The 15,062-nt window shown below is 44.7% G+C and overlaps 2 protein-coding genes across 6 annotated transcripts in view; one reads left to right on the top strand and one right to left on the bottom strand.

The window, feature by feature from the left end:
• igf2bp3 (insulin-like growth factor 2 mRNA binding protein 3) overlaps window positions 1–10,002 on the top strand; it is a 28,673-nt gene extending 18,671 nt beyond the window's left edge. The window contains exons 8-16 of one of the 3 annotated variants that reach the window (XM_062529712.1): window positions 1,131–1,253; window positions 1,488–1,623; window positions 1,979–2,107; window positions 3,527–3,589; window positions 4,133–4,252; window positions 5,269–5,343; window positions 6,306–6,437; window positions 6,599–6,712; window positions 7,309–10,002. In XM_062529712.1, coding sequence (XP_062385696.1) covers window positions 1,131–1,253; window positions 1,488–1,623; window positions 1,979–2,107; window positions 3,527–3,589; window positions 4,133–4,252; window positions 5,269–5,343; window positions 6,306–6,437; window positions 6,599–6,712; window positions 7,309–7,407 — 991 coding nt within the window. In that variant the 3' untranslated portion in view covers window positions 7,408–10,002. Of the gene's footprint in view, window positions 1–1,130; window positions 1,254–1,487; window positions 1,624–1,972; window positions 2,108–3,526; window positions 3,590–4,132; window positions 4,253–5,268; window positions 5,344–6,305; window positions 6,438–6,598; window positions 6,713–7,308 lie in introns of all 3 variants that reach the window. The other 2 variants (XM_062529711.1, XM_062529713.1) reach the window with 2 other exon arrangements.
• Window positions 10,003–10,610: 608 nt separating this feature from the next.
• Window positions 10,611–15,062, bottom strand: part of gpnmb (glycoprotein (transmembrane) nmb) — a 10,353-nt gene continuing 5,901 nt past the window's right edge. For all 3 annotated transcript variants that reach the window (XM_062529529.1, XM_062529530.1, XM_062529531.1), the window contains exons 8-12: window positions 14,479–14,718; window positions 14,004–14,112; window positions 13,624–13,844; window positions 12,249–12,339; window positions 10,611–11,899 (exon numbers count right to left, since the gene is read on the bottom strand). In XM_062529529.1, the coding sequence (XP_062385513.1) occupies window positions 11,746–11,899; window positions 12,249–12,339; window positions 13,624–13,844; window positions 14,004–14,112; window positions 14,479–14,718 (815 nt within the window). In that variant the 3' untranslated portion in view covers window positions 10,611–11,745. The remainder of the gene's footprint in view (window positions 11,900–12,248; window positions 12,340–13,623; window positions 13,845–14,003; window positions 14,113–14,478; window positions 14,719–15,062) is intronic.

Raw genomic sequence — 15,062 nt, 5'->3', positions numbered from 1 at the left:
TTCTCCAAGTGACCAGGAGCACAACATGGATTGCCTATGGACTCTAGTGCCTTTTGGCTTGGGTCGAATTCAGAGAAGGCCATCTCGCTCTCACTCAGGTCCTAGGTTTGATGCAGATATGACGGCAATCAGTTCCTGTACTGTTCTCATAGAGTGCTGTCTATGTGGGTTTTTTATGATCTAATGAGAGGTCACTTTATCAGTTAAAGTACTGCGGTGACAAGATATTGATGGGTCATATTGATACTTATGTCCAAGCTCCAAATCGGTATGAAACACAGGATATGACTCATCTCTGTACTTAAGTCGCTTTTTTTAGTCTACAATACATGGAGTGGTTAGTTTTAAAACACAATCTAATACCTTAAACTAACAACTTCAAACTCAATTTGATACTACATTGACTTACAATGCAGGGGGATGATGTGTCTGAAATGGCCAATGTGTTCCTGGAATGCCCATGTTATATAATTGCTGCAGGTAGGAGCAGGACCCTCATTGCCGTTTAAATGAATTGGGTCCCCCCTTAACGCTAAACAGGCTCCCAGTACATTGGACATTGACAGAGGAAAAGTTCTATATTACTTTATTCTATGCTTAAAGGATGGAATGGATTTTATGCGATTTCAAACCCGTAATATTATTGTCACATTCAATAATCATGTCCTCACAACCGCTAGCTGCTGATTCCGTGATTGCACTTAAAAAAAAAAATATATCAGTCTCGGTAGGAAATCTGGAAACTAACAAAGTGGAGGCAGCCTGTCCCACAAACAAAAATTAAACTCTGTGGAACTTCTCTGGGTACACTGAAGGCAGCGTCCGCTAATTTGAATCTTAACACGAACACAACTGCCTGCGCAATTCCTGACACTGCCTTTAAAGTAAGAGTCAGTGCTGACCAGTTTTACACTCTCACTGTCCGTCCCTCGGTATCATTAATGATTTTTCTGTTCCTACCAAAGCCCTCAGTTGCACCATAAAGTTTGGGTTTAAGATTTAAAACTTAAAACTCTTCAACTATGATCAGAATAGTTTTATTAAACATTATGAAAATCTGCACCACTGAGGTTTGAATGGTTTTGAAGAGTATTAATTAACCCAGGAAATCTCTCTTTTCTCCTGCTCAGCACGGAGGAGATCCCTCTGAAGATCTTGGCTCATAATAATTTTGTGGGCCGTTTGATCGGCAAAGAAGGACGCAACCTGAAGAAAATCGAACAGGACACCGAGACCAAGATCACCATCTCTCCGTAATTCCCGTTTTTAAAAACTGTTAAATGTGTCTGTAAAGAGAGCTACAAGTAGATATATAGGTAAAATCAAACAGTTGGTTAATGAATTTCCAACATTGCCTGCGCTCTTGCATGGATATTAAATGATCTCATTTGTGCCCTCTAGTGTTTTGAATCATGTTTACTCTTTAATGTTTTCACTCGCACCTTCAATTTGGATTGTCTGACCCTCTCCCCCTCCCCTTCTCTCAGTCTGCAGGACCTGACGCTGTACAACCCTGAGAGGACTATCACTGTGAAAGGATCTATCGAGGCCTGTGCCCAGGCCGAGCAGGAAGTGATGAAGAAGATCCGAGAGGCCTACGACAACGACATTGCTGCTATGAACGTAAGCTGTGCTCTACCCTGCCCTCTAGTGGTGTGGCCCCACTCCTGCGTCAGCCCTGGCAGAGGTTAAAGCACAGGGTGCAGTACCTGTCCCATCAAGAACTGTCAGTCTGTGTAAATGGTCTCACCTGATTTCCACCCCCCTGTGTGGTCTCTCAAGCACAAACTCATGCTGTGTAGTGTACTGACTTTCAAGTGCTTGCACTCTAAACTGAGCCCTGGTCTTAAGCGTGTGTAATTAAAGTGTATGGTAAAGTATCTGTGTGTGTGTGTTTTAAGTGTGAGCTAACATGATCCCTAGATCTCACCTGGCTCTCTTGCGCTTGCTCTGTTGCGCGCTCTTTCTGTAGTTACAGTCGAACCTGATCCCTGGACTGAACTTGAATGCCCTGGGGCTGTTCCCCGGCGGGGCGTCTGGAGGAATGAGCCCCTCCATGGTGTCTGCGCCCCCTGCAGGGCCTCAGGGAGCCTACCCCTCCTTCGGGGTAAGTAGCCAGGGTGTCCTCTGTGTGTGTGTGTGTGTGTGTGCGCTCTGTGTGTTTCTTGGGGTATTAAGCCCCCAACGTTGTCTTCAAGGCAGCACTGCCTGGAAAGTGCTGGGGTTAAGCATGGGTTAGGGTTAGGACTAGGTGCCTTTAAGTCGATGGTGGCAGTGCTGCCTGGAATACGACGTTGGGGGCTTAACCCCATCAAGCGCTCTGTGTATTGTAAAGAGAAAAAAGGCTGTCCGTAGTCTTTTCTGTTCAAATTGCTGTGTGGTCGGTGGATAGCACTTAGGTGTGTGGGCCTGTTCAGAATGAGCTGTGCCTCTTGAGCAGGCGCCTCCCTCCTCCTCGGCTGAGGAGTCCCACTCTTTGCTCCCTCTCTTCCCTCCTCTACCTCCTTCTACCACTTTCTCCTTCTACCACTCTAGTACTTGTTAACGTATCGGCCCTACTGTGCGCTAGTGCTAGTGCTAACAGATGCAATAGTAATTCCTAGCTCTAGTCTCCTCTGCCCTGTAGCTTCTATTCTATTACTCTAAGTGTCTTTGGATAAAAACATCGAATGAATGAATGTAAATGTAATTCTGGTCTATTGGCCCGTCCCTCTGTAGCTTGTAGCTACAGGTGCTAATTTATTGCAAGTGTAACTGAAATAATTTCATTTCACTGGACTGGTGGTATCCAAACTGGTATCAACATTGTCTTTAGACTGATTGACCTGAGCCAAGCCTATTGCGCCTGTGCTTAACTGTACAGCCCTAGTGGGAGATTCAAGCTGCCGATCTCAACGACACTGCCTGACACGGCCACATTTAGGCCATTGCATCTATGAGTGAGTGTGATGTGCTTCATCATGCAGAGGTCATTAATGGTTCACGTGTGGGTTTGGGAAAAAGACTGGGTGAACAGAACTCGGTGCTTGGAGTGTTCATGATATAAGAGTGCTCGCGCATCTGCATAGTTCAACAGGTGTCGGATACTAAACGATGCAGAAGGAAAAGGAAAATAACGGCACAGTCTTTTATGCCCCCAATGGCAATTTCATTGTACAACGTCGCGGTCACTCTGGTTTTCATCAGTTCCATCTTCTGCTTTGACAGAGCAGGGCTGCTGAGAGTAAGGCTGTCCTGGTTCTGGATTTCCTAGTAAAATACTTTTCAATCAAGAGTTCCTAACCTGCCCTCATCCAATCTCGCTCACGCACACAGAGAACACACACTTTAAGTCTTTGTGTGTGTATGTTGGTTATTTTTTAGTCTTGTTGTGTGCGTGCTCTCTAGTTCATGTGTGTGTTTGGTAGTCATGTGTCAGTCTCATTGTATATGTTAATGTGTGTGCTCTCTCTCTCTCTCGTATGGAGTCCGCGTTGGTCTTTAAGTCTCATGTATAAGTGTGTGTATGTGTGTGTTCTCTCTCTAGTACGGTGTATGTGGTAGTGAGGCTGCTCCTTGGCCATTTCCAGCAGGCAGTCCCTCCCTGTCTGTAAGTCCCGCCCTCTGCGACTAAAGCACTGCACGATTGGTTGCTGCTCGCCTGTCAGACAGTTGGGCTTGGGGCTGCTGGTTTTTCATTGGCTGGGGACTAGAGCTCTGAAGCCATTCCTATTGTATAGGTTCTGCTCACACATGTAACACGGCTCTCCTAGTAATGGAGCCACTGCAATGCAGTGTAATGCTGGATGGTGTGTGTGTGTGTGTGTGTGTGTGTGTGTGTGTGTGTGTGTTTATTGAATGATTAACACCATATGATCTAGTTTGCTGTTGGCCATCCAGGCTGCTACTATTATTAGTGGTAGTTAGTATTAGTGTGTGTGTGTGTGTGTGTGTTGCCAAACCTTGTATATGTGAGGCTTGTTGCAGTATATCTCTTGCTTGAGCTGTTCGTGTGTGTCTGTGTGCGAGTACAGCTTAGCAGTGCATGCAGCTGCTCTTCAGTATGAATAATCATGTTCATCCTATAACTATTCATCTCTGTGTGTGTGTGTGTGTGTGAATTTGCATATTTACGGTTTCGCTCTCCTGGTAGGGTCAGCCGGAAACTGAGACGGTGTTTCTGTTCATCCCCGCCCTGGCGGTCGGCGCCATCATCGGGAAACAGGGTCAGCACATTAAGCAGCTCAGTCGCTTCGCCGGCGCGTCAATCAAGGTGAGTGACAGCCAGGTGTCGACACACCCCTTCCTACTGCACTGCGGAAATGACCCTCCAAATATAAGACAAATGATTACAAATCTAAGCTTTGGCTGCCAGTGCGTTATGTAATTTAGGTAAAATTATTTTACTGAGAAAGCATTAGGTAGGCTTTACACTAAAAACAATACCAACTTGATAGAAAAAAGGAAATCCAAGGCACTCTTCTTTCAAAACTATATTAAAAAGCCTTTATTTAGCTGGCTATTTCATAGTGAAAAGTTAAAACCAGGGAGTAGCAATACCAACTTGATATTTGATCTCAATATTAGGATCAAAAATCTCGTTGGTCTTGTTTTAGTGTATATTATACAAAAGCAAATCTAGGCTTTTGTATCAAAGACTAGAGTGGTTGCCATTTCTCTGGACTCTCCAAGCAGGATTCTTGGCCTGTAATCCTCTGGCAGCCATGGCTGCATGTCCTCGATCTCTGAAGCAAAGGATACAAGGGCCCATATTTGTTCTGAATTATAGTTCTAATATTTGGTTGTTTGGGTGGCGTAATGGCCTAAGAGCTGAGCTAGATAGATAGTCTTTATTGTCCTATAAGGATATTCTTCTTCACACATCAATACATTCCATAAAAGAGATAGCAGCATTTGATGTTCACATCACACATCGCACATTGCACATTGCACATGAGCAATAAGAGCTGATGCATAAGAGCTGAACTAGGATACAGTAGACAAAGTTGTGGGTTCAATTCCCGACTACCACGGTTGTGCCCTTGAGCAATGCTTTTAACCTTGAGTCTAGGGAGACTAGCCCTTGTAGATTTTTATTGGGAGGCCTCAGTCCATTTATTTGGGCCTTGTGGCTGTCCTCCCAATAATGAGGCTGCTGTCTGATTAGATTGATTCCTGGTGGACAAAAGGAGCTGTGTTACCATGACTAGGCCTACATGTTCATAATAAGTCATAAAAAAGTGTCTGTAAAAGCCAAATAAATGATAATTTAGCTCCTTTGTCTGTCAGATTGCCCCAGCTGATGGTGCGGAAGCCAAGCAGAGGATGGTCATCATCACTGGCCCACCAGAGGCCCAGTTTAAGGTAAGTGCTCTGACCTTACACACTCTACTGCCTGATGTGTGTGTGTGTGTGTGTGTGTGTGTGTGTGTGTGGCCAAAGGCTTGTTTGTAAAAAAATACCATTTTTTTGATGCTACACATTTTTTCAAAAGTTATTGCTGCTTGAGACGGTCTTTAATGTCCCTAGGTGAATAATCATTTTCACACATCACTCAATATTCCACTGCCTAGAGTTTGGATACCAATGTAGAGGCAGAACCATCTCCAGTACCAGCCTTCATAACATTGCTAAAACAACAAATCTAATGGGCACCTCACACTTTTGTGCAGCACTGTATATTCCACACCCCACCCAGTACAAACGCATCACATCAGAAAACACAACTAGACGCATCATTAACACAGATCCACATAGCAGACAGGGGGACCGAAGCAGCAGAGACTCTCTTATGCCCGTGTCAGTGGCTTAGGAGGTAGTCATCATCCAGCTGCCGGATTGAGCCCCGACTCCTGACTCTATAGAGGTGTCCTTGAGAGACACTAAAGCCCAAACTGCCCCCAATGTGCAGGATGTTGCCTAGTATGGCAGCCCCCGCCATCAGTGTGTGAGCGTCTGTGAAAGGGTTGAATGTGAGGCATGAAATTGCGATGCGCTTTGAGTGCTCAGAGGAGTTGAAAAGTTAGTACTTTAGACCATTTAGACCATACTGTAGACCATACTGTAGACCATTTCAAGAGTTCCATTAGTGTACGAGTAGTTCTCACAAGATTTCCGTTTTAACATTATCTTAATGCAGTAGAAGTAGTTTGGGAACAAAATAGAACGTTCAAGCCTTTTTGTTTTTCTTGGTGAAGGAGTCTATGAATGCAGTCCATTTGCCTGCAATGCCTTTGTTGTGTGTGTGTTCTTTGGGAAACTTAAGAAGGAGAACTTGTTTCAGCCGACCTGGTCTATAAATGCATTTCCCATTGTTTGTGTGCTAGGCTCAGGGCCGTATCTTTGGGAAGCTAAAGGAGGAGAACTTCTTTGGGCCGAAGGAGGAGGTGAAGCTGGAGGCACACATCAAAGTCCCGTCTTCCGCTGCTGGCCGGGTCATCGGGAAAGGGGGCAAAACCGTACGTCGCACACTTACAGATATATACTCACACTGTAGTCAAAATGTTTTTACTGACATGTCTGTGTGAGTAAGGTATGCTATTGCCTCACTTCCCAATATGCAGACATGCACCTGACATGCACATTTGCTGAGTGATTTAAAAGCGTACCTGTCCATCAGGTGAACGAGCTGCAGAACCTGTCGAGCGCTGAGGTGGTGGTGCCACGGGACCAGACGCCAGACGAGAACGACCAGGTGGTCGTCAAAATCTCAGGCCACTTCTACGCCAGCCAGGTGAGCCGCGTAGTATCATGCTCAATAATAATAATAATAATAATAATAATAATTTAATTTATATAGAGCCTTTCTGAAACCCAACCTTTGAAGTTTGCCTACAAAACAGCTGCCATCTTTAAGATCCTATATCTTGCAACATGGGGATTTCTTTTAATTCTCACACCCTCGCGGGAACCAATAAGTCTCTAATGCAGACATTTTGCTCAACACACCTATGCCCTCTGCCTTAGAGTGGCTACTGTGATCTTCAGTGCACACACCCATGACTGATTAAGAATCATAAGAACAACCCTTTTGCACCCAGAATTTGATCACAAAATTGATCATTAAATTGGCGGATGTGGACTGGACATGCCTTAAATGACACAAGAAAGTGAATGACTATAAATATACACTGTGCCGATTTTAATGACCCAATATTGAATATTTCTAATTTTCTGAAAAGTAGCGATTTTGGATATAGCTGTTGTTCATCACAGTCACCATATTTCAAATGTAATGCTTGCTCATACACAAGTGACCATTACTCCTGTTCATTTCATCGAGAGACGGAATAAAGTGTTTAACGTGTGTGTGTGGGTGCACGTGTGCAGGTGGCCCAGCGCCGTATCCAGGAGATCCTTTCTCAGGTGAGGCGACAGCAGGAACCGAAGCCCGCCCCCTCTGGCCCTTCATTGGCCAGGAGGAAATGAAGCTGCTTGGTCACCTGGGAGACACGGTGCTGATTGGACAGGACATGATGACACGCCCACCCCAGTAACCAGGCCCTGCCCACCTGCCTTGGGGTCCGCCCACGTTGTGAGGATGTCCACCTCAACACGACTGTGTAGACTTTCCTTTTCCTTTTTTTTTTTAAGATCTCCAGAAAGACACGAGAAGGGAAGTCTCTTTCTCCGTGTCAATTGTGCTTTGTTGCACACTCTCCCCACAAACGTTTCCGTTTCTTTTTGCCAAGGATGTTTACTTTAAGGAAACTCTGTTTTTGCAAATCTGTAATTGGTTCATGAAGTGATCCTCTAGTTGAGGTTGAAGATTTCACTCACATGTTGGGCGGAGACTGGGTGTGGCCTAAAGGGACTGGGCAGGGCTTAAATGTATGGATAGTGGCATTTTATAAATTTGGATGCATTTTTATATATATATATATATCTAATAGGAGGGTGGAAACCTGGCCACTGTCGACTGAGGGAGTGTTGATATGGGGTTGGCCAGGAAACCAAGTTAATATGCATTTTACTCATCTACCTCAGGCGCTAGAACCTCAGAGAAAAAATATCTATATAAATATATATATATGAAAAATGATCCTTTCTTATTTTTATTTTGCTTTGTGGTATTTTGTATACTTTATAAAGCTAATAGTTCTTGAACATTTTTATTTTTTTAAGAAAAAAAAACTAAATGAAAATGGTCAGCCACCAACTTGCTGGTTCTCGACTGCCGCGGTTTCCCCAGATGCACGCGCCTCATGAAATGACCTTGACGTGACCTTGTAAATATAACTGTGTGTGCGCATCTGGCGTTGACCGAAGCGTTGGCCTCTGCTGTTGGTGGTCGAGTTGATGGGAGTATTAAAAAGAATCACCTCAACACCTCCTGAAGAATCGCCATCTGAAAATGTCACCCATCTCTCAATCCAGTAGAGCTGCAGAGCTAACCACCTATTCACACGGCAGGCATGCTGTTTCATTTCGCTTATTTAGTTCGGTTTTCATTTTCCTTTTTGGTTTTGTTGTTCTTCTGATGAATTGAAATCTTCTCAGCTGCTTCACTAACTTCACACTGCGTGTTTTTGACGTGTCGCGGGGACTCGAGAGGGGAGCCACTGCGCGCATGTCGTAGATCAGACACCCCTCTTCGTCCCCTGACACCATTAGTTTCCCCTTGCTCCGAGCAGGGCCTCTGACACCGGTAGCATTGAGGGTTAAGGGCCTTCGGTGGTCTCTCGTTTGGGCTGGGGGCCCTTTTGGAATGGGTTGCAATGGCACAGGGCTTCAGAGTTTTGTGACTAGTCACTGCATGGTTATGGGTTAGGGAGACCACACACACACACACACACACACACACACACACACACACACACACACACACACACACACACACACACACACAGTGGAGATATGTAGTGGTTTTGCTGTTCATGTTAAGTGGACACAAGATACAACCAGCATCCGTAGAGTAACTGGACATGAGATGGAACGAGGCAAACGTTTCCACCGACTTTTTGTTTTGTTTTCCTTTTCTGAAGATGCCTGAAAGGGCTGGAATATTCAAATTTGATAAATGCTCAATAAAAGTGAAATCAACTTTTCTTCTTTTTTCATGTGGAATGTAAGTATATGATTTGATTGTGGTAAAGAGCTTGCGTGTCATGCTTCCTCTAAAGGAAGAACACTTTCTACCTCAGCTGAACGGGACTGGGCGGGGCGGTGGAGGGTGTTTGCCCCTCCCCCCAAGGGTTCCGCGCGCGATGCCATACCTCACGTCCCCTCGCCAACGCTTTACACTCTGCAGATTGGCACCTCGTCACGTCAAACCACGCGACGCCAGGGAGGGCACAAGTGACTTTATTTTTTTCCTTTTTTTTCTGTCGCCATTTTGATCTACCTCTTTATAGACAAGTGTTTTGAATTGGAGGCATTTCTGTTAGATTCTAGGGTATGACTGACCCATTCCTTCAGGCGAAATCCAGTGAATCATGTTGTAACAATGCTTAGTTTTCAAGACTGCTTTTTGCCTACATTGTGTTATCTACCAATTGATTGAAAAATGTAAAAAAAAATAATAATAATAACTTGCTTTTCTTTCTGCTTTTCTTCCATTTTGGTGCTGTGGCTTCTGTGTAGATTAACAGATTTTTTTTCTTGGATAGGTCAGATAATTTTTTGGATTCAGTAAAATGAGAAATCTACTGCTTTATATAAAAAAAAAGAAGATCTGTATTTGTGTTCTGATTTGAGTTCCCCCCCCCCCCCCCCCATTTTGTCAAATGGATGCTCCAGCGCTGTTGATTTGCCTGGCTGGTATCCACCCTGTTTTTCTTTAGCTGTGTTGTGTGGGATGACGCGTACCAGATAGATGTCATATGGGTTCCCCATCTGGAATGGTCTTTGGACTTTCTGTTTTTTTGTTTTCTTTCTTTTTTTTGTCTTGAAGGGGAAAAAAGCAATCTGATTTCAGCATGTCCTTTTCCTTCACAGCGCTTGTGCCACCACACACACACACACGGACTCCACCTGTCAAAATGCCTCAGATAAATAAAGAAAATAAGTCAAGTTGGCTCCTAACTGCTGTCTAGCCTCTTTTTTTCCACTCACTCTCGCCCTAACACTTTCTGGCTTCTGCTTTCCTACTTGGCAAAGGGACAAGAGGGGTAAGCACTCCTTGTCTCCACACACACACACCCATCCACTCCATCATGGCCGCCAATGCACACACTCTGTGGCTTCTGTCCGGGGAAGCCAAATGGATGGACAATGAGGGTGTTTGACATACTCCAATGCTAGTGCTTTATGAAGTCCAGTCCAAATTCCATTTGATTGCTGTTTACCTTAAATGGTCTTTGAAGACCACATTATGCCCTTAACAGGAGGCCCAAAGATGTCTAAAGGCCAACATGTCTGGCGTGTCAATTGATGCTAAAGATTAGAACTCCATTACTTTTAACAGAGCAAAGCCCACTGATTCCAAAGTTTAGAATATTCTGTTAACCGTCGATTCCATAGACGAGAATGTTGTCGCCAGTGGGTGTTAACCTTAACACCGTAATGTAAATGTCAATTTATTTGTATAGCACATGTAAAAACAACAATAGTTGACTAAAGTGCTGTAATGTACTGGAGATCAAATCCTCAGATCATGTCCACTAAATAGATTATTCTCTGGGTGATTTGGTTTAGAATCTTTATTAGGATGGCTACAGTGTAAAATCATTCAAGAATTACAGATAGGAAATAAAGTTTTTAAATTAAGATTTTAGATTAGTATATGCATCAATATTTCAAATTCTGGTTTTAAACCTTTCACAAAGATGGGCTAAAATAACAAAAGTGGATATTGATATGAGAGAGAAAGATCATATGGCAGTTCTAAATCAGACATACTAAAAGGAGCTTTTTCAGTATTTAAGAGAAAAGAAAAACACATTCATCCTCTGCTGGTTTGCTTCTTGAAGAAGACAGTTTTTGGCTAAGGCTGTTGCTGACCTGCTAATGTTCTCTGGGGTGGTCAGCAGTGTCACACACACACACACACACACACACATGCACACACACTTGGTTTGGGTTCAGACACAAACCACAGAACAATACAAAAATACACTTTTAGTCTTCTACAGCCAGATGTCTACGTTAGACCAGGTGTTTCTGAGTTTTCAGGATCAAAAGCAAAGTCTGACCACTAGTATTGCCTTAGACTCATGCTAGTAAGCTGTGTTAAATATGCCAGCAAGCTAATTCTGTCCTAGTTAAGAACGGCTTGACCTAGTATCTAAAACATATACACTTCATATACACTGTGCCCATCGTGTATGCAATCCAGTTAAAGCAGTATTGTTTTGAGTTACATTTATATTATTGACAACAGTTAGAATAGGTCTACCCATGCTTTTCAGAACAATCAAGCAAGTTCAATGTTGATATTGGAAATGTGTCATGCAGAAATAGTATACTCAGTGAAATGTGTAATGTTGAATAAAACTTAACTAAAGTTGTCATATGATATTATACCCATAATGCATCACTGACAGGAAGGAGCTTTTGCTAGTGGAACAGTTCAAACTTTGGCAACAGGAAGTAGCAAGACCCTCTGGCACATATAGTGCAACAGTCAGTCAGAGGAAGTATTTGTTATTTATTTAATACACGATTCACCCAAGTGCTTCAATATACTATTACTGACTCAAGTGTGTGTCATTAATCCTAACTCACTGCTGCCGAGTCATATGTAGGAGTATATGCCATGTGGTGCTCAGCAGGCAACCTCTGCCATACACTCTCATCCACCTCCCACATGCTGTTCCCGCGAGCTGTCTACAGGGGGCGCCTGTCTGTCAGCAGGCGACTCCGTTCCTCATTGGTTGGGAAGAGGGCTGCCTTCAGCCTCTCCATGTGACCTCCGACCTTTGGGGATTCTTCCGCATCCTCCACCAGGGAGCGCCGCACAGGCCGGTACACCTTGTAGCGCCTGAGACATTAAGACGACAAGAGAGGAGGGTCAATTCATCAAGCAAGTCACTCACATTTTCTGTTAAATAACTGATCTCTTCCTGTAAGATCAATCTGAAACTACAAGGGAAAATGAGTAATTGTCTGTGTGTGTGTGTGTGTGTGTGTGTGTGTGTGTGTGTGTGTGTGTGTGTGTGTGTGTGTGTGTGTGTGTGTGTGTGTGTGTGATCTCTGATCTATGACTATACACAGGAATGACAAATTTGCTCAACATCTATCCCACAGTCCTTAGCTGTCCAGACTCCCAGCATGCCTCTGTGCTGCCTAAGCGTTGTCTTGTCGGGGGGCATGTTGCTCAATGAACTCACTTGTACACCATGAACGCGATGAAGGCAAAGATGGCCACCAGAACGGCACTGGAGGACAGAACCACTTCAGCAGCGCGGGAGGACTTGGATGCTACAGGGCGAGAAACACGCGCTCACCAAGGAGTTCAGATAAGATAGAATTCGTTAAACAGCAAAAGTGATAGCAAGTATAGAATTTACGAGTAGGATAACAACAATAACAACAATTACAACAACAATGGACAAGGACATCAGCCAGGAGGCCACTACTGCGATGTCCAGTGCAGTGGTGAACACAGGACTAGAAGGACATGAACACTGCAGCAGGAGAACAGCACGCCAGTGGAGGAAGCCCCAACAGCGTGTAAAACACAAAGACGCTGAAAATAGAAGTGTCAAGACAAACACATCAACAGCACGAGATGGCTTTAACAGTGATGGCTGAGAGAAAGGCATGGATGTGAGAAAAGAATCTCAGGGGTGCAAGAAAATGTGCAGGATGATGGAGAAGCCTGTTCAACTGTTAGAAAGATCTGCTTCAGTTGAACACACAGTGATGTGCAGGAATGTGTGTGTGTGTGTGTGTGTGTGTGTGTGTGTGTGTGTGTGTGTTTGTGAGTGTGTGTTTACCTTTAGTAGGAGGGACAGTGATGTGCAGGGGTGTGAGAGTGGGTGTGGGTGTGGGTGTGTGTGTGTGTGTGTCTGTGCTCAGTGACAATCGCCTGATGGACTGAGTTACAGGGCTATCAGACATTTTTATGTTGTCTCTTATTGCACAATGCTTTTGCACCCAGAGTAAAAACTCAACTGAAAGCGGGAAAGCGTCTATGTTTTTATAACGTGCACCTCACGTTTTAGAAAGCACGTCCTGTCTGACCGCCCGCTCCCAAGTGGTCAATTCATACTTTGCAGTCGTGACCACCATGGATACCTGGCAGGAAAGAAATGCTCACGGCCAATAACAGCTACCGTAAGTCGTTTTTAAAAACACAACCCCGGCTTATCCAATCGCACAATAACTATCTGGCATGATGTTTTCACCTCAAAACTAACTTTCTTATAGTAAAACTGATCCTTGATTAGTTTACTGGGTTTCATTGATGGAGGATGATGTTCTTACCCGCCAGCCAGTAGTTGGTTTCACAAGCAAAGTATGAATAGACCACACTCAGTGTAATAGGGGAATTGGACTTGGTGTAGCCGTCTTAAGACGACTGCAAACGTGATTATTTCTGAGCTTCTGATACGTTTTCAACCATGACGTATGCACAATTCCGCTTTGAAAACGTATCAGAATCTCAGAAATAATCACGTTTGCAGTCGTCCAATCCACCTGATGTGAATGTTCTCTGTGAAGTGGACCAATAGGGTGGCTGTGTGGGGTGTCCTGACCCACCCTGTTTGGTGCTCTTGTCGATGGTCACCGTGGTGGTTGCCAGAGATCTGCTCTTGGAGTCCTCCAGGATGATGTTGACGCAGTAGGTGCCGGGCTCGTGGAAGGTGCGTCTCAGGATCACCTGGCAACCCAGGGGTACCATGGGAACGTCGTCACACTTGATGCTCTTCACCTGGTGGCAGGTAGCGTCCGACACGACTGTGCATGCCGAGGTGGGGTCGCTAGGCAACGCAAAGAATTATAGTGATGTAACCGAGCTGGAGGTGAAACCGATGCTTCTTTTTGACTGAGCTTGTTTGTTTAGTGTTTGGACAGCACATTTTGGAGTATATTTGTGTGGGTGAGAATGAGTGTGTGTGTGTACATGTGCAGTACTGTACCTGCCCAGGTACGTGACCAGGAAGTTGACGGTGCTGTTGGTCACCTTGTCAGCGGACACTTCCACAATCCTGCTAGGGGGTTCACTCTGCAACATGTTTGGCAAAGGCTCTAACACACACACACACACACACACACACACACACAACACACACACCACACACATCCGTGACAACATCAGATAAGTTCTGTTGGATACTACACTGGGTGTTTTATACATATTCTGTTGTCATCCTATCTGTCTGTTTGTTTCTATATACACAAGAACACTACTGTAAACAACATCTCCTTCCTTCATCAAACACACACACACACACACACACACACCCTTTCCTCATCAAACACACATATACACGCAGGCACATACACACAAACACACACACACACCTCTTCCTCATCAAACACACATACTGTATACGCACACACACACACACACACCTTTTCCTCATCACATTAACTCATTTGCATATCCCTTACCGATGATGTTGATCTCGTCCACAAACGTCCCATACATGTATCGGAAGCACTCCGAGTTGGAGCGCTCCTTGTGGAACATGGGGGGCATGGTGGATCCTCCTATCGTGGGGGTCACCATCGGCGGCAGTGTTCCGGTCACTCCAGCGGTCACAAACGGGTCGGTCGGCAGTGGGTCGGTTACGTAGGCTGTCGTCACGGGAACCGCGGGTGTGGTTGGGGCAGGTGGAGGGGCAGTGGTTGCTTCAGTTGAGAGAGGATGAATCAGACACACACACATGAACACACACACACACACACAAATTCACACACAGATTCACACACACTCTTACTGTGAAGGGTGGTCTTCGCCTTACATCCAGCACACACAACAGGCTTACACACTCTTATGGAAGTGCCACACTCACATTCACAGACGCAGGACTTTATTTGGGCCCAAACTGTCAGGGGCATGAAGTGGTACACACACACACACACACACACACACACACACACACACACACACATACCCACACTCTCTCTCTCTCTCTCTCTCTCTCTCTCTCTCTCTCTCTCTCTCTCTCTCTCTCTCTCTCTCTCTCTCTTAC

Source organism: Sardina pilchardus, chromosome 24, assembly GCF_963854185.1.
Source record: "Sardina pilchardus chromosome 24, fSarPil1.1, whole genome shotgun sequence".
NCBI lineage: Eukaryota > Metazoa > Chordata > Actinopteri > Clupeiformes > Clupeidae > Sardina > Sardina pilchardus.
Note: the sequence above shows the minus strand (reverse complement) of the source record. Positions and strands in the feature narration are given on the sequence as shown.